Source organism: Bos indicus x Bos taurus, chromosome 10, assembly GCF_003369695.1.
Source record: "Bos indicus x Bos taurus breed Angus x Brahman F1 hybrid chromosome 10, Bos_hybrid_MaternalHap_v2.0, whole genome shotgun sequence".
Classification (NCBI taxonomy): domain Eukaryota; kingdom Metazoa; phylum Chordata; class Mammalia; order Artiodactyla; family Bovidae; genus Bos; species Bos indicus x Bos taurus.
In genome coordinates this window covers 72,936,118-72,963,088 of record NC_040085.1, presented here as the reverse complement: position 1 = coordinate 72,963,088, position 26,971 = coordinate 72,936,118, and the positions used below count along the sequence as shown (strand labels likewise).

Here is a 26,971-nt window from a genome sequence, read left to right as displayed (position 1 = left end):
ATTCTACCATTAACCATTAGATATGAAATTCTTAACTAAGGTTATTATATCCCTTTGGTTTTATCACCTCTGTGTACCAGTGAAATCTGAATTTTCATAACTGAATTAATAGCCTGATCACTTCATAATTGTATGAACCAGGTGATGAGAAATAATGTAAATTAAAAGAATACTCACTGATTCAGATGTGAGAAGTTATGAAACAACAAATTAGTAGGCATATTAATTATTCAACAAATATCTAAAAATATCTTAAGTGCAAAAAAACCCCAGAAAGCAAACCAACAAACTATAGACTTCTAATTTAATTGGGCTTAGTTGTTATAATTTTGATATTTTATAGTCCTGTACTTCTTAACCTTTCATAAACTTAGCTAGAAATATTATGACCTTAAGCTAGGAACACTATGAGGTTGTTGCCATGTGAAATGGGCAGTCTCACTGTCTGCATTTAGCTTTGGTATTATTCAGTATAGATCAGTATTAATTCAACTCAATCAACTTTCATATTCACTCATTAATTTAAGATACATACATTGAGTACTTACTCCCTCTGTGCTAAGCACTGGGCTGTAGGGAATCAAAACAGGTGACAGTCCCTGTCCTGGACTATAAAAAGGTAAGAGAACAGACAAGCTAAGACACGTTCGCATAGGTAAAATACAAGGGAAAGTATGGAAATAAGGTGCTCTGAGGACTTTGAGAAGGTAGTCTTATGCTAAGAGAAGCTTTACTAACTTCTAATGGTGGGGGTGAGGGGACCATAGGGATGGAGAGTAAACTACTATGAAAATACCCAAATAATAGGAAAAGATCTCACATATGGCTTTTAAAAGATAGATATAAAATTTTAATCAATTTGAATGACTGAGTGCAGTCCACAGAGACAAATATGGGCTTTTTTATGGGAACAGCAAGTAGTCTACAATAACTTCAGGGTAGGATATTCAATATTTAGGATGTTAGGATCTATCACACTTTTATTTGTACCCTTTTTTGCTGGTTCTGTACCAGGCTGAGGATGTGAGGAAATAAAACATGACCCAGGAGAGTTTTTATTTTGGAGGGAGGATGTAAGCAAATTTGGAGCTTATTTAACAAAGGAAGGTCCAAGACTGAATGCCAAGCGAAAGGAAATCAAGTTTGTTCTCCTTGAAAAGGACTATAATGTTACCCGTATCTTTTTCTCACCAAGCTCCCAATCAAATCTCTATTTTTTTAATGTGTTCATCTCACCAGTCACTTTGATTCATATCCATGTGTGAATACCTATGACTGGATCTGGAGTGGTATCTGTGCTGAACTCCAAAGAGCTGAACCCTAACGCCTCATATGTCTTCTCTCACACCCTCTCTGACTGTGAGAGATTTAACTCCCCCACTACCACTCTGATTTAACTCCACTGCTGTTTCAAAGCAGCCTTGTAAAGAGCCACTTTTGTAAATGCCACGGTCAGTGTTCTGTCCTCATCTTCCTGGAGCCACCAGCAGCATTTGACCCCCATGAGCATTTTCCCCTTTTGTCCTTTGGGCAATAGAAGTACCATTCTACCTTCTTTTCCTACCCATTGGATCCTCCTGCTCAGTCTCCTCTGCTAGTTCTTTTTTATATCCCCCTGAATGCTAAAAGCTGAAGTGTCTCAGGGCTCTCACGTACAATAGTTTACTTTTCTTTCTGCCTAGGTTTGAACAGACAGCCCTATCACTTACTAGGTGTTTGATCATAAGAAAGTCACTTAATGTCGCCAAGATTCGGTTTCCTCATCTATAAATTGAGGATAATAAAAGTAGCTATTTCCAGTGGTTATAAAGACTAAATGAAATGTCTATGTCAAGTGCTTAGAACAGTGTCCACCACTATGTGCATTAACAGAGTTAAATATTCTTATCATCATGTTCTTTATGACTCATCCCAGCATGATTTCCTCTAGTCTCAGTGGCTTTAAATTCCACCTTTACACTATAAACCCAAAGTTTATCTCTAGCCTGAACTTCTATCCTAAACTTTAGAATCATCTATTCAACTGCTCACTCAACATCTCTATTTGAATTTCTAGCTGCTGCTGCTAAGTCACTTCAGTCGTGTCCAACTCTGTGTGACCCCATAGATGGCAGCCCGCCAGGCTCCTCTGTCCCCGGAATTCTCCAGGCAAGAATACTAGAGTGGGTTGCCATTTCCTTCTCCAATGCATGCATGCATGCTAAGTCGCTTCAGTCGTGTCTGACTCTGTGCGACCCCATGGACAGCAGTAGCCCAACAGGCTCCTCTGACCATAGGATTCTCTGGCAAGAATACTGGAGTGGGTTGCTACCTCCTTCTCCTGAATTTCTAGGGAGAATTACAAATTTAATACGTCAAACTTTTCATTTTCGTCCACTTTTATGCATTTCAGGATATGGTAATGCCACTCTTCCAGTTGTTGAGGCTTGCTTTCCCACTGCACATTCAATCCATCAGGAGATTCTTTTATTTCTGCCTTCACAATGTTTCCATTCTCTAACCACTTCTCACCAACTCCACTGCTCCCACCCTACTCCAGGACATCATCATCTGTTGCCTGAATGACTGCAGTATGCTCTTCCCACCCATATTTCTTTTCTGGTTACTGCAACCACAGGGATCCTGCTAAAATAAAAGTGAGATCAAGTCACTGCTCTGCTCAGTCTCTTGCAGCCTGTCATGATCTCCCTGACCTCAACTTTTACTACTCTTTTCCTTCTCATTTCCCACTAGCTAGCTATGCTAGCATCTTTGTTGCTCCTGACAGAGTCCAACAGCTTCTGCCTCAGAGCCTCTGCCTTTGCTTTTTCTTATGCCTGAAACATCCAGTATCCATATGCTTACTCTCCCCTCACTTCCTTTAGGTCTCATTTCAAATGTTATCTTATCAGGGAGGCCTGTCTTATTCTAGATAAAATCTAGAACATCTCTCACGCCCCACCTTCCATCACTCCTTATCCCTTCTCCCCAACTTTATTTTTCACTGTATTCACCATCTGATATGTTGCATATTTGTTATTTTTAATGTAATGGCAAGGACTTTATTTTATTCACAACTACTTATTTTTAGATTCCTCAGTATCTTAAACAGTACCTAAGATGTGGACGTGTGCATGCGTGCATAGTCGCTCAGTCATGTCTGACTCTTTGTAACCACTTGGACTATAGCCCTCCAGGCTCCACTGTCCATGGAATTCTCCAGACAAGAATACTGGAATGGGTTGCCATTTCCTACTCCAGGGGAATACATAGACAGTACTTGGCAGATATTTTATGAATGAATGAATGAAACAGATGTGAGTATGTGGAATAGGAATGATAAAAGGATCAAAGAAAAACTTAAGCTTTGTCTAATTTTGGCCTATGACTAGCCCATCTTAAGAATAATTTCTGCCTAAACATGATTGTTTTTGCTCTTAGATAGTACTGTGTATTGAGGGAGGGAGATAGTATAACAAACACAAAAAAGAAAACTATTTGTTCTTCACCACCTCCTTCCTATGCTTCATGGGTCATTCCAGTTGCTGCAATAAATCCTCATCTGATTAACAGGACTGAGAATTAGAAAACAAAAAGTTCCTTTGAAAGTAGTAACAAATATAACTATTTTGTTGCACTTAACTTTTACTTCTGAACTTTTATGTCTCTGACAAGTTTAGATATCTTGTTTCTAACACCTGACAGATTATAAGGGTTTATTTTGTGTGACCCTTTAGTGGATATGTCAGTTCAGAGCAAACATACCTGTGCCATGAGATAGGGTAGAGAAGTCTTATCATGAGGAAGGGATTTCTGATGGAAATAGCAGATCACATATAGGAGATAATTCTAATTAGGATTTTGCAAAAACTCAGTGGAAACAGATACCTGGGACTCTATAAGCTTCTTTCTCCTGGAAAAGTCCTAACTTTCACATGTGGTATACTCCAGGGGAAACAGAATATGCATTGGCCCTCAACTAAATTTTTAAAAATGTGTTGGGTTGAATAAGAGATCTGGAGTACCACAGAGAACACTTTAGGGCCACTTTCCAGAGTATTTTTTAGAAGAAAATTTCAAACCATATTGAGAAGATAAACTGCTTTAAATCAAGTAAAAGTAAGCAGCGTGAAGCTAGTCCCAGGGCCTGACTAACCAAGTACTTAGACTGAGAGCTTTCAGGTCTCACAGCCCCTGGATAACACTTGAAGCAAATGCAAGAGGCTGGAATAGCAAACAGGAGTGTCCCAAGCCTTATGATATTGATTTGGGGCACAGAAGAACTGAGAACACTTTGGTAACAAGAATACAAATGTGCTGATTTTGTTTTTTCTTTTAAGTCTATAATAGGAGATGAATACACCTAGGATCATGGTGAAATGTGTGAACTGTTGATTTTTTCTTTGGTACTTAAATTTAATTTGTAATACACAAACCAAAGTTTAAAGGCTCTTGAAAGTATGTGGAAACTGAGGGTTTCCTGTTTCTTCTTATCTGGTAACCTAGAAGTCAAAGCCATTACTCAACTATAGCTCAGATGGTAAAGAATCTGCCTGCAGTGCAGGAGACCTGGGTTTGATCCCTGGGTCAGGAAGATCTGCTGGAGAAGGAAATTGCAATCCACTCCAGTATTCTTACCTGGAGAATCCCATGGACAGAGGAGCTGGTGGACTACAGTCCATGGTGTCCAGAGAGTTGGATATGACTAAGTGACTAACATACACACACACAGTTGAACAATTATTCCTTGAAAATCATCTTTTAGCACAATTGTGTTTAGCAGTAAAAAGAGCCAGCTCCTTGTAAAGCATCAGAACATTAATAATTACCTTTCCTTTATGCTATGTTAGGAAAATTATTGTTCCGTTTACATTTGTATTAGCTTTAATGAGAACATTGAGCTGTTTCAAAGGGTATCCAAAATATATTAACAGATTTCAAAAAACATCTAGAAGTTCTTATATAAAATATACCCAGAAGGACAAGCTCTTCTTATAGTAGAATTAGGGTAATTGAGATTTTGTGATGCAAAATTGCACACAAATGTAAATTTATGGTTTTTTAAAAAATATTTATTTTATTTCACGGGGTCTTAGTTTCAGTCCAAGGGATCTTCAATTTTTGTTGCAGTGTGGGAACTCTTGGTTGTGGTATGTGAGATCTAGTTTCCTGATCATGAATGGAACCGGAGCCCCCTGCATTGGTAACTCAGAGTCTTAGCCATTGGACCACCAGGGAAGTCCCCTAATGCCCGTTGCTGAGGGTTAAGAAAGCAGGAGCTCCACTCAGCTGGGTGGCTCTGGATGGGGGTCTCCAGAAGATGTCATCTGGGCCTGTAGTCATCTGAAGTGAGTTGGACTGGAGGAAGTGCTTTCAGGAATATTCCTCAGGTAGCTATCAGCTAGGGGCCTCAGTTTCTGGCCATGTGGACTTTTCCTTAGGACATGACAGCTGACCTCTCCCAGAATAAGCAATCCAAGAGAGGAACAACCAACATAGAAACTGCAGGGCCTTTTTAATGACCTAGCCTTCAAAACCACACCACCCCCAGTGCACTTTATCCACTGAAGCAAACCAGTAAGTTCTGCCTACATCCAAGGCAAGGGCCCCAAAGGCACATTTCTTGAAGGGAGGAGCATCAGGTATCTGTGGACATATTTTTAAAACCACCAGGTAATCTAGCATGTTATAAGTACTTTCAGTTCAGTTCAGTTCAGTTCAGTCACTCAGTCGTGTCCAACTCTTTGCAACCCCATGAATTGCAGCATGCCAGGCCTCGCTGTCCATCACCAACTCCTGGAGTTCACTCAGACTCATGTCCATCGAGTCAGTGATGCCATCCAGCCATCTCATCCTCTGTCGTCCCCTTCTCCTCCCGCCCCCAATCCCTCCCAGCATCAGAGTCTTTTCCAATGAGTCAACTCTTCACATGAGGTAGCCAAAGTACTGGAGTTTCAGCCTTAGCATCATTCCTTCCAAAGAAATCCCAGGGCTGATCTCCTTCAGAATGGACTGGTTGGATCTCCTTGCAGTCCAAGGGACTCTCAAGAGTCTTCTCCAACACCACAGTTCAAAAGCATCAATTCTTTAGCGCTCAGCTTTCTTCACTGTCCAACTCTCATATCCATACATGACCACTGGAAAAATATATAGAGTACATCATGCGAAATGCCAGGCTGGATGGAGCACAAACTGGAATCAAGATTGCCAGGAGAAATATCAATAACCTCAGATATGCAGATGATACCACCTTTATGGCAGAAAGCAAAGAGGAACTTAAGAGTCTCTTGAAAGTGAAAGAGGAGTGTGAACAAGCTGGCTTGAAACTCAACATTCAAAAAATGAAGATCATGGCATTCAGTCCCATCACTTCATGGCAAATAGATGGGGAAACAATGGAAACAGTGACACACATTATTTTCTTGGGCTCCAAAATCACTGCAGATGGAGACTGCAGCCATGAAATTAAAAGACGCTTGCTCCTTGGAAGAAAAGTTATAATCAACCTAGACAACATATTAAAAAGCAGAGACATCACTTTGCCGACAAAGGTCCATCTAGTCAAAGCTATGGTTTTTCCAGTAGTCATGTATGGATGTGAGAGTTGGACCATAAAGAAGGCTGAGAACTGAAAATTGATGCTTTTGAACTGTGGTGTTGCAGAAGACTCTTGAGAGTCCCTTGGACTGCAAGGATATCAAACCAGTCAATCCTAAAGGAAATCAGTCCTGAATGTTCATTGGAAGGACTGATGCTGAAGCTGAAACTCCAATACTTTGGCTACCTGATGTAAAGGACTGATTCATTAGAAAAGACCATGATGCTTGCAAAGATTGAAGGCAGGAGGAAAAGGGGACAACAGAGGATGAGACAGTTGGATGGCATCACCGACTTGATGGACATGAGTCTGAGCAAGCTCCAGGGGTTGGTGATGGACAGGGAAGCTTGGCATGCTACAGTCCATGGGGTCACAAAGAGTGGGACACAATTGAGCGACTGAACTGAACTGCTGCTGCTGCTAAGTCACTTCAGTCGTGTCTGACTCTGTGGGACCCCATAGATGGCAGCCCACCAGGCTCCCCCGTCCTTGGGATTCTCCAGGCAAGAACACTGGAGTGGGTTGCCATTTCCTTCTCCAATGCATGAAAGTGAAAAGTGAAAGGGAAGTCGCTCAGTCATGTCCAACTCTTAGTGGCCCCATGGACTACAGCCTACCAGGCTCCTCCGTCCATGGGATTTTCCAGGCAAGAGTACTGGAGTGGGGTGCCATTGAACTGAACTGAGATAAAATCAAATAATGTTTAAAGCATTATCGCAATCTATTGCGATTCACCCTAACAATAGCTGTATCACTCTTTCCCAAACCCACCCAGGACCTGCCCTAGTCCTTGCAGAAAACCCTTATTTTCTTTCTTATGAGCATAAGAAATGCCGTACTTCCACAGCAGGGCTGATTTCTACAGAGAGCAAAACACTTTAGATATGGCACTTTGTCAAAAGGTGTGGACCGTTCAAATAAATTCATACTCTAAAATTCTATAAAGTCTCCCTTGTCTTCAGACTTAGCCTTAGTGAACTTTACTAGATTCCTGCGGCATGAGTCTTCCCTTTCAGAAGTCGTGTTGCTTTTGCCCTAGTAAGATGCCTTTACTTAGGTGTTCAGTGAGCCACAGAGAATTCCTGCCCTGCAAACTCTAGACCTGCTTGATGTATTTAAAGATACAGTGAGTGAGTGAAAGTTGCTCAGTCATGTCCAACTCTTTGTGACCCCATGGACTATACAGTCCATGGAATTCTCCAGGCCAGAATACTGGAGTGGACAGCCTTTCCCTTTGCCAGGGAATCTTCCCAACCCAGGGATCAAACCCAGGTCTCCTTCATGGCAGGCAGATTCTATGATACAAGGATCTCTCAAATAACAGACAAGTTATAGTTATGGTGAGGTTATAAATCAGTTCCAAAAGCCATAAAATCTTATTTCATCTAAAAATTGCTCCTACAAAACTTCACCAGTGCACCAGAAAATGTGTTTTCCAGGTAAAATGTATGACTGTGGAAATTGCTTCCTGTAGCCCTCATGCTAGTTGTCCAGCCAGAATATCTGGGATTCCTCTACTTTATCCTGGTCCCATGAAGTGGTACCAGTAGCATTCCCAGTAGCCAGAAAGGTAATAGCCATCTCTGTTGCTCAGAGTCCTGTGGTGATAACAGTGACAGAGGACAAGGGTACACTTCTGATGCCTCAGTCTATTTATGTCTAAAGGCCCTTCTAACAAATATTATTGGAGAAGGCAATGGCACATCACTCCAGGACTCTTGCCTGGAAAACCCCATGGACGGAGGAGCCTGGTGGGCTACAGTCCATGGGGTTATGAAGAGTCAGACACGACTGAGTGAATTTACTTTCACTTTTCACTTTCATGCATTGGAGAAGGAAATGGCAACCCACTCCAGTGTTCTTGCCTGGAGAATCCCAGGGATGGGGGAGCTTGGTGGGCTGCCATCTATGGGGTTGCACAGAGTTGGACACGACTGAAGCGACTTAGCAGCAGCAAGGACTGACCTTCATATCTAAATTACGGAGATCATCTGCTGTCTAGAGAGGTAACACGGTACTCAAATCAGCCATGTAATTAGCTTTTAGGTCTTTAGTTGAATTTTCCTTAAATATTGACATTAACAGACAATTCCACCTAACTTGACAACCAGATATGCTCAAGATTAATACCTGGTATTTATATGTACCACTCATTTATCCTTTCACATAGAACATTATCTTCATTTTATTGAAAGATTTCCAAAGTATAGTTTAAAACATTTTTGTATTAAAGTATAATGGATCATGAAAATATTTTTTCTTATAATAGACATTGTCTTTAAAGTTTTGTTCTAAGGCTATGCTTACCATATTGGATAGCACAGATATTGAGCTTTTCATACTCATAGAAATTCCACTGGACAGTGCTGTACTGAGGAATCAATGTGTTATCAGATGAACTATTTTTATAGATGTGGAAAATAAGATAAAGGAGTACTAGTACAAAATTCCAAAATCTTAGATAAATGTTATAAACCTGTCTTACGTGTTACATAGTAAAGAATGAGTATTGCAGAAGTTGAAACAACTCAATTATGGAATATTTATGAATTTTCTCTGACCAAAAATCTATTTTTAAGAAAAAAATTCAGTACATTATTAAGAGCAATCAAGTTTGGGTATGTGTGCGTGTAAACCTGATAAAAATTTGCAACTTCAGGATGAACTTCCTAGGGTTTCTTTTTGCTATAAAAATATAGTACTGCCTTAAAAAATAATTTTGTTGAGGTATAATTTATATGCAATAAAATGCATCCACTTTAAAGTAGTAAGTTAGGTAAATGCAAATACCAATGTAACTATTAATACCACCCCAGTTAAGATATACAACTTCTTTTCACCTCAGAGTTTCCTTTACCACCTTGCTGTCAATATCCTGTAGCCCACCTCCACTCCATGAAATTGCTAATTTGTCTTTGTAAATTGATTTTGTCTTGTTTCAGAATCAATTTACAAAGACAAATTAGTAATTTCATGGAGTGGAGGTGGGCCACAGGATATTGACAGCAAGGTGGTAAAGGAAACTCTGGAAGAAACACAAGTTGGAATCAAGATTGCCGGGAGAAATATCAATAACCTTAGATATGCAGATGACACCACCCTTATGGCAGAAAGTGAGGAAGAACTAAAGAGCCTCTTGATGAAAGTGAAAGTGGAGAGTGAAAAGTTGGCTTAAAGCTTAACATTCAGAAAACGAAGATCATGGCATCCGGTCCCATTACTTCATGGGAAATAGATGAGGGAATAGTGGAAACAGTGTCAGACTTTTATTTTGGGGGGCTCCAAAATCACTGAAGATGGTGACTGCAGCCATGAAATTAAAGGACGTTTACTCCTTGGAAGGAAGGTTATGACCAACCTAGATAGCATATTCAAAAGCAGAGACATTACTTTGCCAACAAAGGTCCGTCTAATCAAGGCTATGGTTTTTCCTGTGGTCATGTATGGATGTGAGAGTTGGACTGTGAAGAAGGCTGAGTGCCGAAGAATTGATGCTTTTGAACTTTGGTGTTGGAGAAGACTCTTGAGAGTCCCTTGGACTGCAAGGAGATCCAACCAGTCCATTCTGAAGGAGATCAGCCCTGGGATTTCTTTGGAAGGAATGATTCTAAAGCTGAAACTCCAGTACTTTGGCCACCTCATGTGGAGTTGACTCATTGGAAAAGACTCTGATGCTGGGAGGGATTGGGGGCAGGAGGAGAAGGGGACGACAGAGGATGAGATGGCTGGATGGCATCACGGACTCGATAGACATGAGTCTGAGTGAACTCCAGGAGTTGGTGATGGACAGGGAGGCCTGGCGTGCTGCAATTCATGGGGTCGGGGAGAGTCGGACACGACTGAGCCACTGAACTGAACTGAACAGTGAATATTCTATTCAACTGAATCATATAGTATGTATTCTTTTTTTTTCCCTTCCTTTTGGCTGTGTTGCAGGAGTATGTGGGATCTTAGTTCCCTGATCAGGGATTGAACTCCCCCTTCATTGGAAGCTCAGAGTCTTAACCACTGAACTGCCAGGCAAGTCCTTCATATGTATGTTCTTTTTGTATCTGACTTCGTTGTCGCATGTTTTTGTTGTTGTTATGAGGTAGTATCACTCTATGAATATACCACAGTTCGTTGAACCATTTATCTGTTGGCAGGTATTTGGTTTGTTTTCAGATTTTGGTTATTATGAGCAAAACTCCTTTGAATATTTGTGTACAAGTCTTGTTTTGAACATATGTCTTGTGAACATGTTTTTATTTTTCTTGAGTAAATACCTGGAGTAGGATCATTTAGTCATCTGATAACAGTGTCTTAACTTCATAAGGCATTTCCTGTTTTCCAAAGTGGTTGTGCAGGGGCCATGATGTATGAAGGATCTAGTTGTTCCAGATAGTCACCCACGGTTGGTGTGGTCTGGTACTGCCTTTTGAAGGACTCTGTTACCGGGTGATATTACTGAGTCTTAGTTGTGACTTTCTTCCTAAAGAACCAGTTTGTTCCAGATAATCACTCTCAACAAAGCCTTTTCTGTAATGAGACTGCTGCTGCTGCTGCTAAGTCACTTCAGTCGTGTCTGACTCTGTGTGACCCCATAGATGGCAGCCACCAGGCTCCCCCATCCCTGGGATTCTCCAGGCAAGAGTACTGGAGTGGGGTGCCATTGCCTTCTCCATATGAGACAGTCAACTCCAAATTAGAAATTTTTAGTTTACATATATTCATATCTTAAAAATGACCCTAATATTAATCTTCTCTTGGTTGCTCCCTGTTTCATCTCTGATTGTAGAAGTGGGAAAGAAATCCCTTTCATCTTTGGAACAGCAAGGAGAGAAGGGAAGAATCTCCCGGGCTGTGGGCCAAGGGGGGCTGGGTAGAGGGTTTTCCCCTATAGCACTGTCCAATACAAATATAAAATGAGCCACATATATAATTTCGTGAAACACTATTTAGTAGCCAATTAAAAAATAAAAAGAAACACATGAAATTAATTTCTAAATTTTAACCCAATATAGCTAAAATATTATAATTTAAACATATAATCTATATAATAATTATTGAGGTATTTTACATTCTTTTTCATACTAAGGCCTAAAAATCAATTGCATATTTTACACTTTATCACAGTACAGATGCTAAATTTCCAAGAGTTGAAGTGAAAAAACATAACCTTACCCAAACAATATTTATGTTTAATGAAGAAGAATTCTACACTGCTTCAGTTTTTTTTTAATTAAAATGAAAAGAAATTTAAAATTCAGTTTCTCAGTTGCAACAGCCACATTTCAAGTGCTCAGTAGAGCCATACATACCCATTTGCTACCATATTGGACCATGTAGTTCTAGAGCATTGTCTGTGGGACGGGAAATGGAAGATAGAGGGGAGACATATTTGTTATTGCAACTCAGGTCACTGGTAGGAAATACCAGTACTATTTGTATAAAATAAAAAAAAATATATATATATATACACACACATATATTTTTAGCTGTATGATTTTGAACAAGTAACTTAATTGTCCAAGCTTTACTTTCACCGTCTGTCTGTAAAACAGGAAAGTAATCATACCCCTCAGATTACTGTGAAGACTGAGAATCTATGCAAAGCATATGGTAGAATGACTTGCAAAGTTTTGAAAATAGGTAAGTGGTGGCTTTTAAAAATCCAAACAGGGAGTTCCCTGGTGATCCAGTGGTTAAAAATCTGCCTTACAATGCAGGGAATGTGAGTTTGATCCCTGGTGGGAGAAATAAGATCCTACTTGTGGCTACTGAGCCCACAGGACACAACTAGAGGGTCCATGTGCTGCAACCAAGACCCAATACAGACAAATAAGTAAATTTTTTTATTTTTAATCCAAACGATTCTTTGGATGGGGACTGTCTGTATTTCCTTTATTTTTAAAAGTTAGAGAATTTAAAAAACTTGTTTGAAAATGGCATTCATTGATTCCATAAGTACTGCCTCTTAGGCCAGGTGCTCAGTGAAACACAAGATGGAAATAATATGGTCCTGGCTTTGAGGACCCTGGGGCACCCCGTGTTAGAGACCACACAGTCAGTCAGTTTAGTCTCTCAGTTGTGTCCGACTCTTGGCGACCACATGAATCGCAGCACTCCAGGCCTCCCTATCCACCACCAACTCCCGGAGTTCACTCAGATTCATGTCCATCAAGTCAGTGATGCCATCCAGCCATCTCATCCTCTGTCGTCCCCTTCTCCTCTTGCCCACAATCCCTCCCAGCATCAGAGTCTTTTCCAATGAGTCAACTCTTTGCATGAGGTGGCCAAAGTCCTAGAGTTTCAGCTTTAGCATCATTCCTTCCAAAGAACACCCAGGGCTGATCTCCTTTAGAATGGACTGGTTGGATCTCCTTGCAGTTCAAGGGACTCTCAAGAGTCTTCTCCAACACCACAGTTCAAAAGCATCAATTCTTCGGCGCTCAGCTTTCTTCACAGTCCAACTCTCACATCCATACATGACCACTGGAAAAACCATAACCTTGACTAGATGGACCTTTGTTGGCAAAGTAATGTCTCTGCTTTTCAATATGCTATCAGTGGTGGGGTAATATCCAAATGAGAAAAGTAAAACCAAAGAGAACAACATATTCATTCAACAGTCCCACAGAAAAGAAGCCCTACAGATAAAAATTGAGTTTATGAAGTATATAGCTCTCTACTTACTTTAAAATCAATATCCACAATTAACAATCATTAAGATTTAAGAAAGATTGACATGGATCAAATGCTTAATGATTAGTAGTAGCCTTTATTTCTGCCACATGAAAGATGCTGCTTTGTTTTCCCTTCCTTCAATTGTTATTTCTTGAGCTGTGCTTGCTTTTAATTTAGTAGTTTACATTTATCTGGTAAAGAAAAAAGATGGAGTTAGTTCAGTTAATTCGAAAGTCTGAAATACAGAATCTTGTAAAGCTATTACTGTTATATGTAAAACTTAAAATAACTAGATATGAGTAAAATAAGTGATTGAAATAAGTAAAATTACATTTATAATACAGTATTTCTTCTTAATATAACAATAAATATCCTTTGGACAGGTAAGTTATCATTTTTTAAATCTAGAAGTTGATACAATGTTAAAGGAATTTCTTAAAATTTTTGTTTTTAAAAATTACTTCTACCATGCAGTTACCTAGTAAATCAAGAAGTCAAGATTAAAATTATGGACTTTTATTCTTTAGAGCTTGTAGACATTGTCATTGAATTATTTGCAAGTTCTTGATTTGTGCTAAACTGAGTCCTGAAATTAGTCAAATGTATGTGCGATTTACACACACATAGTTTATGCTTATTGTAAATAAGGGGCCTAGTAACTTTCACATGATTTCAGTTGTAATAATAATATCAATACAAAGTCTTTATTAGTAGCAAACTTTTTTCGCCATGTTAAAAAAATCTACCTTTCCCCATATATTAGTAATTCACAATTTAACTATTTGGGAGCCACTTTTAAAATTTCCAAAGTCAAGATCTAAATATGTTATATATACCATTATTTTTGCCCTTCTTTGCATCTGTAGCTCTCTCTTAATGAGACCACAGTATTTGAAATTTCTCATTATAGAATGTATCAGTCAAAGGATGAAATTGCTGTAGTGTATTGGGCTCACTTTTAAAAGGAATTTCTCCCTCTAAAGGCTATAATATACTGAGAAATAGCCAGGCTTGGAACTCTCCCTAGGTGGGTGTAGGAACCAGCATGTCACCCTGGGTGCCACCCCTTCAGTGTCTAGCACCATAGAACATTATTAAGAGCACACTTAATGGGGAAACAGAAGTGACAGAAGAACAACACAGATGAGGAGCGTATGTGGAGGCCAGGGGATTAACGTATGTGAACATTTGATGTTTTTTGGCCACACTTGTTTTTCTCTGGTGCGTTGTCTCTGGCCGATGGTGTACATCTGGGTGGGGCCCTGTTAATAAACTGAATGCTCAAATGCTAAACTGACTTTAGTTGGCAGAGTGACAGAAAGGTAGAAAAAAAGGGTAGGCACCTCAATTCCATCATCAGAACCCTAATAAGATGGGCATGTGCTTCTTGTTGGAGTCGGCCCTGCTTCACCAACTGTTTGTTTAATTGTGTGAATTTAGCCTTAAATATATGTGTGTGCATATGCAGTCTCTCTCTCACACACACACACACAGCATTAGTTATATTAGGACAGGCAAATGAGAGAAGTTTCATTCATAAATAGCTCACTGTAAAGCGTGTCTCAGAGAAACTTAGTACACTGTTGGCCACCACACACAGCCGGGCAAGTTATGCATTGCACAGAGTAATTGTGAATGGGGCCCCCAATTCTGTGCAGTGTACAATCTGTGCAGATGTACATGGCAGCCCTCTAGAGACTCTAGAGGAATTTGTATAATTTTTGGTGTGAAAGTAAGAGGCTTTGGCTGTGTTGGCTAATCTGAGAAAGCAGGTTGGGAAAGAGTACGATAAGGGAGCAGAGAGCAAGAGTAGCAATGAGAATGAAAGGAATCATCGTTAGGAGCAGCAGCAAGTAATTCTCTTCCAGTGCCTCACCTGAAGCGCCCTCTCCCCCTGCTGATGTTACATTTTGACCCCTGGTGGATTCTAGAGCAGAAACCACAGCAAAACCCTCAACATTCCATTCCACCTCTATTATTACTATAATAGAAGTAATATGATTCACTGTTAAAAGATTCTGTTTACTGACAACTTTTTGTGAAAATGTCATGTCATTATGTCATTTACATCTATAGAGACTTATAACTGCAGAAATTACCTTAGTTGTCTTATACGTTTTTTCCACTGGCCTTTTCTTTTCCTGTTTTACTTTCCTTTCCTGACATCCATTCCCCTGAGAAAGGGACGACAGATGAGGCACGAGAGTGAGGAATTTAGAGGGGATTTGACAGGAGAGCGGAGAGCCAGGAAACAGTCCAGCAAAGTGGAAGTGAGATCATTAGAAAGAGGAGACGAGAAAGAAAGAAAAAGGCCAAGAACCAGAGAGAAGAAATTAACACAAAGAGAGAGAACTTGAGTCTTAAATTCAAATGATTTTCTAACCTCATCAAAAATGTCTTTATTCTTTCCAATGGAGCCCATTATTAAATTTCAGTTTCCCTTTTAGAATTCTCCCATTACTTCTTAGGATTCCAAGGGTTTGATTTGCAATAATTAAGAAGAAAATGGAAAAGATAGATGGGTGGGGGAGGGGAGGACATGCCCAGTATTTCAAAAATGATTTCCCTCTCTCTTCTTTTCTTAATCTCTGTCCTTTGTCTCATTTCTTTCCATCTTGGAAAAATGCCAGGGGATCATAGCTAAGCCTACTGTTTGGGCTCATTGTAAAGAAAATCAGCAAAAGTAAAGAGAATAAAGCTTAGAAAGGTAAGAAATGGAAAGTCAAAAAAGGAAAGAGATGGACCCAGATCCAAAGAGATGGGTTTAGCCTGGGCCCTACCTTGTAGACTTTTCATCAAAACAGTACATTTGAAGTGCTGCTTTACCTGAAACCCTACTCAAAAAGGAGGAAAAGTGTAATTCTTCCAAACTGTTCAGAGGTTAGAGAGAATCGGAGACTGCTGTCCCCAACTAGCCTTGCCCAAGAGTTGTTGAATGTGAATCTGAGGAAGTTAATAGAAACAGTGATTTGATTTACTCTTGTGGGAACAGTTATTATTCTGGCTTCTGCCTAAAATAGAAATCAGATTTACAAACTTATTTTCAGTCTACATTCAGTCTAAATTCAATGGGACAAGGTTACTAATCTTTGCTTCCTTGGGGTGAAGAGTGTTAAGTGTGAGTAAGGGAATGTGAAAGGGGAAAAAAGTGATTCAGAGGAGTGTGGCAAAGGGGAAAGAAATGCAAATCAGAGGGAAAATTGAAAAACTGTACAAGCCTAAGTAAGGAAAAGTGAGAGGATAAAGGAAAGGAAAGTGGAAAGAATGAGAAAGTACAGGAAAGAAAACAAACAGGGAAAATAATTAATACTTGGTGAAAACTGCATGCTGAATTTGTATATTGTACCAGCTTCATGATTTAACAGCTCAGAGTGGAATTTCGCTGCATGTCTGCTGTATCTTTCCTCAACTCCTCATTGCCAGAGCCCCATTTCAAGCTGCTTGCTAAAATTTACATAGATGGGCTACCAGGACCACAAACATGAGCTAATAAACCATAGCAGCAGAAAGGGCCCTGACACAGCCAGTCACGCCTTTGTTCCCCACCCATATGCACACACATCTGACAGCTGAGGAAAACTGAGACCCAGAGAGATTAAATGACACATTCGTGAAACAGGACAAACGGAACCCAAATCTAGGACTTTCAGTTCTAAGCTCAGTGTTTCATAGCTTATTTCTTCACCTTTTCCTTCCAGATTTTCTTCCTTTTCCCAACTTGTTTCATGGACTCAGTACCTCCTAGTTATGTTGCCTCTACTTTCTCTTTTTCTCTTGTTTTCACAAGTAGTTAGGTGTTAAAGCTTGTTGACTGTGTGTTCAGGTCTTTTTTCATCTCACTGCTTCTTGCCTGGTCAAGACTTGGGTACCTTTCACCCAGACTATTATAATGACGTTCTGCCTCTAACCTGTTTCAGCTTCTCTTAGGGACTGCAGTCAGAGTAATCTACCTAAAATGTAATGTTAATTTTGTCATTTCCCTGGCTTTTCAGTGGATCCTCCTTACCTACCAAGCAGTATCATCCAAACTCCTTAGTGTGGTTTAAGACTCCTCCAGACTGGCTCCTGCCTTGCTCTCACTGCTCCTAAACTGAATATGCCCACCACTGTCCCAGCCCTGTGATTTTGCCCACCCTGTTGCTTATATTGGGCTTTCCTAATAGCTCAGTTGGTAAAGAATCTGCCTGCAATGCAGGAGATCCCTGTTTGATTCATGGGTTGGGAAGATCTGCTTGGAGAAGGGAAAGGCTACCCATGCCAGTATTCTGGCCTGGAGAATTCCATGGACTGTATAGTCCACGGGGTGGCACAGAGGCAGGTATTTTTGTTTCCTCTTTCCTAACACAAAGATTGCCATCTTCATAGACTCCTTCATGATTTTCTCTTTTGAGCAAAAAGTATGTTCTCTACTTTTCTCTTAGAGGGCCTGTAACGTTCTGACTTACATTATTTGTGCACATGTCTTGAGGCCAGGTATATGTCCTGTTATTTATTTTTAATCTCTCCCAGAATCTGTCTCAGTGCCTCCTATATAATAGATGAGCATTGAATGTTTATTCAGTTGAACAAGATTGAGTTTGTGCCAGGAGGCAGGTGAATCAGTCTCATATAAGATTAAAATGGAAGTATCAATGTCCTATATTAATTTTAAATTTCCGTGGCTTAAATAGGGAGTACTTCAGAATGTATGAATAATGTACTAATTATATGCTCAGCTACTAATTATATATTAAGTTATAAGGTTTTTGCTAGATTTAATATTGTCTTTAGAAAATAAGAAGAAAATATTTGCCTGTAATAGCATATCTTGGGAATTTTTACAGATTTGATTTCTTTTTGAAATAAAATTTGGGATAGAAATTGATAGATGAAAATTCTATATACTGTGAGGGAAATTTTATATTTTTCTTATAAACTATAATAGCATTTGTTTTCAGGTTCAGTTCTATAGATTGGAATATAGGTAAAAACCACATTATCGTGAAGCTCCTCTGGTACTTTTGGACACTAAAGTCCAGTGGGAAGGCCCAAAGATGAACCCCATTTGTATAAATAGCTTTTCTATAATCATTGGCTTAAAAAAAACTTTATTGAGCTAATATTTACTTATTTAACATTATATAAATTTCATGTGTACAATTTTACATATTTCTGCATGTGCTCCCCCCCAAAAATACAGGTTGATCCCCTTTCCCATTTAGTTCTTCCCCCCAATCATTTTCTTTTCTTTTCTTTTGTAGGACTCCTGCAAATGTGACTAAAAAACACCTTCAAGTATTTCTGTGTTTTTTTCCCCTCCTTTTTAAGTTCAATGAAATGTGATTTTGTGTTCCTTCCATGATGTTCTTTTATGTGCATGACTGGAGCAGAGGTCTCTTCTACTCCCCAGAGGTTAGATAGTCACTCAGAAGTGGGTCAGCAGCAAGCAAGGGAAGAACTCTCCACTAGTGTTTACATGACGGCCTTTACTTCAAACAGTTGTTGCCAGTTAATGACCCCGAGATGTGGGAATATGTAAAGAAAAAGCTGCCAGAAGAAAACATTAAATTCTATCACCTGACCGCAGAGCAGAAGACAAAGACACAAGCAGGAAGAAAAGAGGGGCTAGCAGATTTTAGATTTACCAAGAAATTGAGCTGTGATCACTTCCCTTCCAAATCAGCAGGAGTAACAGGCCATATCATGTTTGATTCTGCTCGCAGAGCTAGCTTGGGAGTGGCTCCTGCCCTGTGAGTTAGAGATCCTGGGAACTAGGGAACTCTATCAGTGCAGAAAAAAGCAAAGTGGTGCCTACTGCTTGAAAGATAGCATGAATGTAGTCTTTGAGGCCATTTCTGTAGGACAGACTCTCAGAAGGAAGCAAAGACAGGAAAGGGAATGCCTCAAAATGTCTGGCTCGATTCCTTTGTTTTTAGCTACTCTGTCTGTTCCAGGGCCCTGAGGTGACGGCTTGATACAAGGGATCACAAAGAAATATGGTGGAATTTGGTCCATACCTGAAGTGTCTGAATCAGTTCTCCTGCTCCTGTAAAAATAAATAGCACATTTCAAAGTTTGGCCAGTATAACCGCAGATATTTAGAAAAGAATTACTAGGTATGAGAAAACAACCATTCTCTAAGTACTTAGTAGGTATAATGACATATATTTAGTAAGCCAAGGGTGCACATGTGCGTGCTAAGTTGTTTCAGCATGTCCAACTCTATGCGACCCTGTGAACTGGAGCTCACCAGGCTCCTCTGTCTGTGGGATTTTGCAGGTAAGAATACTGGAGAGGGTTGTCATGCCCTCCTCCAGGGGATCTTCCCAACTCGGGGACTGACCCATGATTCTTATATCTCCTGCAATGGCAGGCAGGTTTACCACTAGTGCCATGTGGGAAGAAGCCCCAGCCAAGGGTATTACCCATTATAATGCATCTTAGAGTAAAATTACCTAAATTTATGTAACATGCAAGCTGTCCAACCTACAAAAGCCATAAAAGTGAGTTGTATGTCATCACATATAATCTATTTTTATTGTGGCTATCATCTGTCACTCAATGAGGCTGTAAGGATCCCTATCATGCTACATCTCCAGACCCTAAAAACTCATTTGGGGTTGAGACTAAAAGAAGCTAACTGCTGCTGTTCAGGGGTTTCTGTAAATGGAGTTAGTTGCATTGGGAATATATGCTCTTGTAGACATGTGGGATATATTCTGGAATGGATGGGTGCCAGGGTTTGCAGTTGCCCACCTCTGCTAGCTCTTCATCACAATCTTGGTGGCCTTGATGGGAGTCTTCTAGGTGAATAACCTCAATCGTTCATCCAAGTTATTACAATTTCTTACAGCTTAGTGGATATAAAGTAGGGGACTAGCTGTCAGTTTTTTGGACTATTTTACTTTCAGAGATATCTTTGAATAAAGTCTGTTTTCTGCATGCCTGATACCTTTTTAAAATTTTTAATCTTTTGACCATGCTACATGGCCTGTGGGATCTTAGTTCCCAGACCAGGTATCCAGCCCCCTGTACTGGCAACATGGAGTCTTAACCACTGAACCACCTGGCAAGTCCCTGTATGTTTGACTTTTAAAATTAATATCAATAATTAAAATACTTATTTTCTTAACCTACTGAATGCTAAAATACAAACTTAAGCCAGTTAATTTTCACCAAATCTTTGTTTCTTGGCTATACTGCAATAGCTATTTTGAAAGTTTTGCTGTTTGAGTAAGAGAATTATGGGAAGAATAATTATCCTTATATAATAGCTTCTCAGATAAATGTACAAAGAAATAATTCTGATCCATTTAGAGGATCTGGCAAATTCATGCAGTTCAAATTCTTTAGTGAATCTTTCAAATGTAAAGGTTAAATTAGTAATTTTCTGAGAAGTTTGCAAATACTCATAACCTTTACCAAATGGGTCTGGTGATTTAAATAAGGTTGAGTTTAATGATAAAAGTTTTCAGTATACTGAGAGGTACCAAATAAATGTACTTTAAAAGAGTAGGTGCAAACTAAAATGAAGCCTGCCATTATCCTCTTTAAAACAAAGCGAAGAATCACAGTAACACTATTGCCAAGGTATAAAAAGGAATATAAATGCTCTATAAAGTAAATCCTTCATTTCTAAAGTACCCAAAGTGACATTATAGAACTTTCCATAATCTTTCACTTATCTAGATTTAAATTGTTCAATTTACATTTTAAAGGCCAATGAATTTGAGGGCAAAATACTCAACAAGGTCATTGTTTAATTTTGTTTGTTTGTTTGTTTCAAAGTACACGGTTAGAAAGGTGTCACCGAAATCCATGGTCTTGGAGAAGAAAAATATACACTAGAATTCATTTATCACTCTCACAGCATCCTGACTTGATCCTACAAATATCCCAGGACTAAGTATCAGTGAATCCCATTCTGTTCTTTGATTTTATTACGTCTTTCAATTATAATGAACATTCTAAAATTAGGCTCTAGCTAGTAATTATGTTCCTGATGTAAATAGGCACTAAAATATAATCTATACTTGATTAAATTGGACTAAGAGGATTAGTTAGAACCAAAATTCATTTTTTGCTTTGTTTTTAAAATCTGTTTTTTTCTTTCTTTACAGTAGAGTCAGCAGATAAATGATACAGGAAGCTGAGAGACTGAAGGGCAGAGCCTGGAAGATTTTGGGATTTGCTAACTAAGATCCTTTGTAATCTTAAAATTCTAAGATTTTTGCTATTTATATAGGCATTCATTTTCTCATTTCTAATACCAATCATAACAGTGAGAGTAACAAAACTTCACACTTGCAGCTCACTTCAATCTAGAAACAAGTTATCCTTACAATTTGTAACATTTTAAGAAACTACTACGAGCAGTCTAACGCTCAGAGAATTTTTAGGGAAGTGAGGCTTTTCTGTATGTAACAGTGGATACATGTCAGTATGCATATGTCAAAAGCCATAAAACTGTACGAGAGAGAGTGAACCTTAAACTAGGGACTATACTTATTAATAATATATGTTTTGTTCATTAACTGTTAACAAAGGTACCACACTAAGGCAAGTGTTACTAACAGGGGAAACTGGGGATGAGGGAGGGTGAGGAGGTGGCAGTGGTGTGGGTGTAGGGCTGTATGTGCTATGTGCTCAATTATTCTGTAAATCTAAAACTATGCTTTAAAAATGTTTATTACTTTTTAAAGATTTTTTAAGGCACTAAAAGTTAATCCAGTGCTTCAGGGCATCCATTATTTGCAAAAGGATGAGGAAAGAAGAAGTTGAAATGATTTAAACAGTTAACCTTGTTAAGATTTTTGAATTGGGTGTTTCTGAAAGCTTAGACAGGGGCAGGACAGAATTTGAGATATATTGAATGAAATAAAGCAGAGGAAGATGTCAGAATGATCAGACCTGATTAATTACTGTTTAGGAAAAATTGCTAGACTGGATGGATTCGTTTTTATCTCACTTGTTTTTTAGAAATCTTACGCTTTTCTATGAAAGTCATACTTGTACATAGCAAAAAGTACATTTCCTGTTGAGTGGCACCTGCTGCTATACCTTTGTCTCTTACATTCTTTGTCTTTCCCTCACTCCTTCTGACTGATGATTACTTTTTAAAAATTTTATTTATTTTTAATTGAAGGATAATTGCTTTACAATAGTCTTGGATTTTGCCATATCTCAACATGAATCAGCCATAGGTATACATATGTTTCCTCTCTCTTAAAACTCCCTCCCACCTCCCACCTCTCACCCCTCTAGGCTGTCAAACCAGAGCCCTGGTTTGAGTTCCCTGAGTCATATAGCAAATTCCCACTGGCTATCTCTTTTACATATGGTAGTGTATATGCTTCCATGCAAGTGGAATCTTTACCATTTGAGCTACCAGAGAAGCCAAGAAAATTGAAATCATATCAAGTATTTTTTTTTTTTTTGATCACAGTGCTATGAGCTTAGAAACTACAAAAAAAGAAAAACCTGCAAAAAATGCAAATATGTGGAAAGTGAACAATATGCTACTAAACAAATAATGGATTACTGAAAAAATCAGAGGATATTTTAAAATGCCTAGAGATAAATAAAAATGAAAATATGACCCAAAATCTCTAGGGTGCAACAAAAGCAATTCTAAGAGGAAAGTTCATAGAAATACAATCTTACCTCAAAAAACAAGAAAAATTTCAAATGAACAACCTAACCTTATATCTAAAGCAGCTAGAGGAAGAACAAACAAAATCAAAAGTTAGTAGAAGGAAAGAAATCATAAAGATCAGAACAGAAATAAATGAGATGAAGAAAACAAAATAAAAGATCAATGAAGCTAAAAGCTGGTTCTTTGAAAGGATAAACATAATTGATAAACCTTTAGCCAGACTCAAGAAAAAAGCGAGAGAGCTCAAATCATTAAAATTAGAAATGAAAAAAGAAGTTAAAGCTGACCTCACAGAAATACAAAAGATCATAAGAGACTATAAGCATGCCAAAAAATGGACAACCTAGAAGAAATGGACAAATTCTTAGAAAGGTACTAAGACTGAACTAGAAAGAAATAGAAAGGTCCCAAGACTGAACTAGAAAGAAATAGAAAGGTCTCAAGACTGAACTAGAAAGAAATAGAAAATATAAGCAGACCAAACACAAGTGCTGAAACTGAATCTGTGATTAGAAAACTCCCAACAAACAAAAGTTTGGGACCAGATGGCCTCACAGATTAATTCTATCAAACATTTACAGAAGAGCTAACACCTATCCTTCTGAAGCTATTACAAAATTTTTAGAAGAAGAAATACCCTCAAACTCATTTTATGAGGCCCACCAACATCCTGATACCAAAATCAGACAAAGATACCACAAAAAAGAGAGAAAATTACAGGCTAATATCACTGATGAACATAGACACAAAAATCCTCAACAAAATACTAGCCAACGAAACCTAACAGTGCATTAAAAGGATCATAAATCACAGTTAAGTGGGATTTATCCCAGGGATGCGAGGATTTTCCCAATATTCAGTGTGATATACCACATCAAAAGATTGAAGAACAAAAACCATATGATCATCTCAATAGATGCAGAAAATTTTTGACAAAACTCAACACCCATTTATGATAAAACTCCAGGAACTGGGCATAGAGGGAATTTACCTCAACCTAATAAAGGCCATTACTTTGCCAACAAAGGTCCGTCTAGTCAAGGCTATGGTTTTTCCAGTGGTCATGTATGGATGTGACTGTTGGACTATAAAGAAAGCTGAGTGCCAAAGAATTGATGCTTTTGAATTGTGGTGTTGGATAAGACTCTTGAGAGTCCCTTGGACTGCAAGGAGATCCAACCAGTCCATCCTAAAGGAAATCAGTCCTGAATGTTCATTGGAAGGACTGAGGTTGAAGCTGAAACTCCAATAGTTTGGCCACCTGATGCGAAGAGTTGACTCACTGGAAAATACCCAGATGCTGGGAAAGATTGAAGGCGGGAGAAGGGGACATCAGAGGGTGAGATGGTTGGATGGCATCACCGACTTAATGGACATTAGTTGAGTAAACTCCGAGAGTTGGCGATGGACAGGGAGGGCAGGCTTTGTTGCAGTCCATGGGGTAGCAAAGAGTCAGATACAACTGAGCGACTGAACTAAACTGAACTGAATAAAGGCCAAGACTACAAGGAGATCAAACCAGTCAATCCTAAAGGAAATCAATCTTAAATATTCATTGGAAGGACTGATGCTGAAGTTCCAATATTTTGGCCACCTGATGCGATGAGCTGACTCATTAGAAAAGACCCTGAGGCTGGGAAGGCACAAGAAGAAGAGGACGACAGAGGGTGAGATGGTTGGATGGCATCACTGACTCAATGGACATGAGTTGGAGCAAGCTCCGGGAGATGGTGATGGACAGGGAAGCCTGTGCTGCAGTCCATGGGGTCCCAAAGAGTCGGACACAACTGAGTAACTGAACAACAAAAATGACAAATCCCCAGTTAACATTATTCTCAGTGGTGAAAAGCTGGAAGCATTTCCTCTAAGATCAGGAAACAAGACAAGTATGTCCACTCTCACCACTTTCAGTTCAGTTCAGTTCAGCTCAGTCGCTTAGTCGTGTCCGACTCTTTGTGACCCCATGAATTGCAGCACGCCAGGCCTTCCTGTCCATCACCAACTCCTGGAGTTCACTCAGACTCACGTCCATCGAGTCAGTGAGCTCACCACTTTAATTCAACATAATTTTGGAAGGCCTAGCTGTGGCGATTGGAGAAGGCAATGGCACCCCACTCCAGTACTCTTGCCTGGAAACTCTCATGGATGGAGGAGCCCGGTAGGTTGCAGTCCATGGGGTTGCTGAGGGTTGGACATGACTGAGCGACTTCACTTCACTTTTTACTTTCATGCATTAGAGAAGGAAATGGCAACCCACTCCAGTGTTCTTGCCTGGAGAATCCCAGGGACGGGGGAACGTGGTGGGCTGCTGTCTATAGGGTCGCATAGAGTCGGACATGACTGAAGCGACTTAGCCGCAGGAGCAGCAGCTGTGGCTATCAGAGAAGAAAATGCAATTAATTGATTTTAAATATACTTTTTAATGCAAATTTCAGAACATCTGGTCATATAGGAAAATTTTCTGAAGTGGACTTCCTTGAATTTGAACTGATAGTTCTTCCTATGGCTATGAAGAGAAACCCTCATTTTGGTTCTTGGGCCTTAGAAGAAGCGCTCACAAGAGAGGACTCCTTGCTCGATCTGACTTTGTTTCTAGGACTGGCTTCTCATAAGGCAACAGTCCTCAAACATGGTTGTACATTAGAACCACTTGGAGGCTTATTACAACACAAAATGATGAGCCCATCTCAAGAGTTTATGATTCAGCAGGGTGGGAATGGGCTCAAGAATTTACATCATTTACCAGCTCCCAGGTGCTGCTGCTGACCAGCCGCACATTAAGAACCACTGGTATAGAAACCCTCGCTAGGACACAATGCTTTGCTTAAGCAGACCACCAAAATCATAATTTGAAACTGAAATCATATTGAAATTGAATTGAAATTGACCATTGAAATCATAATCGAGATCCAGCAACACCTGGAATGTATTGACACTTGGATGTAGAGGCTCTAGAACTGTGAGAAATGTGGCTGCCCAGGAGCTAGAGAGTAAAAAAATGTTACTCTGACTTCAAGGTTTATGAATCTTCCAAGGATCATCCATATTCCTTTGCTTCCCTGGATCCCTACTTAGCTGGAAAGGAGGTGAAAAAGAGAGTTTTGAACGATTACCCCTCAGTCGATTAAGATTTTTTTCGGACAGAATAGCTAACTTTCTTTTATCCTTGCTGTTGGAAATGAATTAATAGTGACAATCATGACCATTTACTGAACACATAATATGGCCCTCTTATAATCGCTACACAGTCAATCATCTTGAAACCATTCCACCAGCGCTCTACCCTCTCTTCAGATCTCTGCCCTTCCTCAGAGAAGCAGTCCCTGACCACTTATATAAGATAGACCTACTCCCTCCCTCCTCAAATGCTTCTGTTACTTTTTGTTTTCTCACAGCACATTCCAGCTGGTATAATACACTTTGTTTGATTATCGATACCCTCCACTAGAACGAAACACTGCATGACTTGTTTTCACTGATGTATGCCCTGTCTCTAGCACATAGAAGATGCTCAGTACATATTGAATGAATGACTTACACCTTTAAAAAGTTTGTTTCCCTGTTTTCCCCTGTTCCTTTTTATATTTAAAAATAACTTAGACATAGTTCAATACATTCCTGATTTTCATTCTTGCTAATATAGCATTTAGATCTCTATGTTTTTCTCTGGTTTCTTGATAGCTGTTACTCCAGAATAAACATATTAACTTTTATTTTTATAATACCACAGTGTCTCTCACATTCATCATGTAATTGGGTATTTATGATTATAAAAACATTTTTTCAGATTATTAAGTTATTCATTGGAAGTGTAGAAAAGTGTAAGGGACATGTAAAGAAGAAAATAGAAGTGTAAAGATAAAAGCACCCATAATTACTCCAGACAATCAATGCCCTAACTCCAAAATGTGGACACCATCATTCTATTTTATTTCCTTCAGCACACACCATCTATACAAGGCAGATAGCGCAGAATGCCAGCTGACTGGTTTAAGAAGTTGATGTGAAAATAAAAATTAGACAAGGTTAAACCAAATGGACTGCAAGGAGATCCAACCAGTCCATTCTGAAGGAGATCAGCCCTGGCTGTTATT

General features: G+C 39.2%; 1 protein-coding gene across 1 annotated transcript in view; it reads right to left on the bottom strand.

The window, feature by feature from the left end:
- Window positions 1-13,317: 13,317 nt before the first annotated feature.
- FAM71D (family with sequence similarity 71 member D) overlaps window positions 13,318-26,971 on the bottom strand; it is a 33,426-nt gene continuing 19,772 nt past the window's right edge. Inside the window, exons 6-7 of the mRNA XM_027552211.1 lie at window positions 19,240-19,268; window positions 13,318-13,434 (exon numbers count right to left, since the gene is read on the bottom strand). Coding sequence (XP_027408012.1) covers window positions 13,412-13,434; window positions 19,240-19,268 — 52 coding nt within the window. The 3' untranslated portion in view covers window positions 13,318-13,411. The remainder of the gene's footprint in view (window positions 13,435-19,239; window positions 19,269-26,971) is intronic.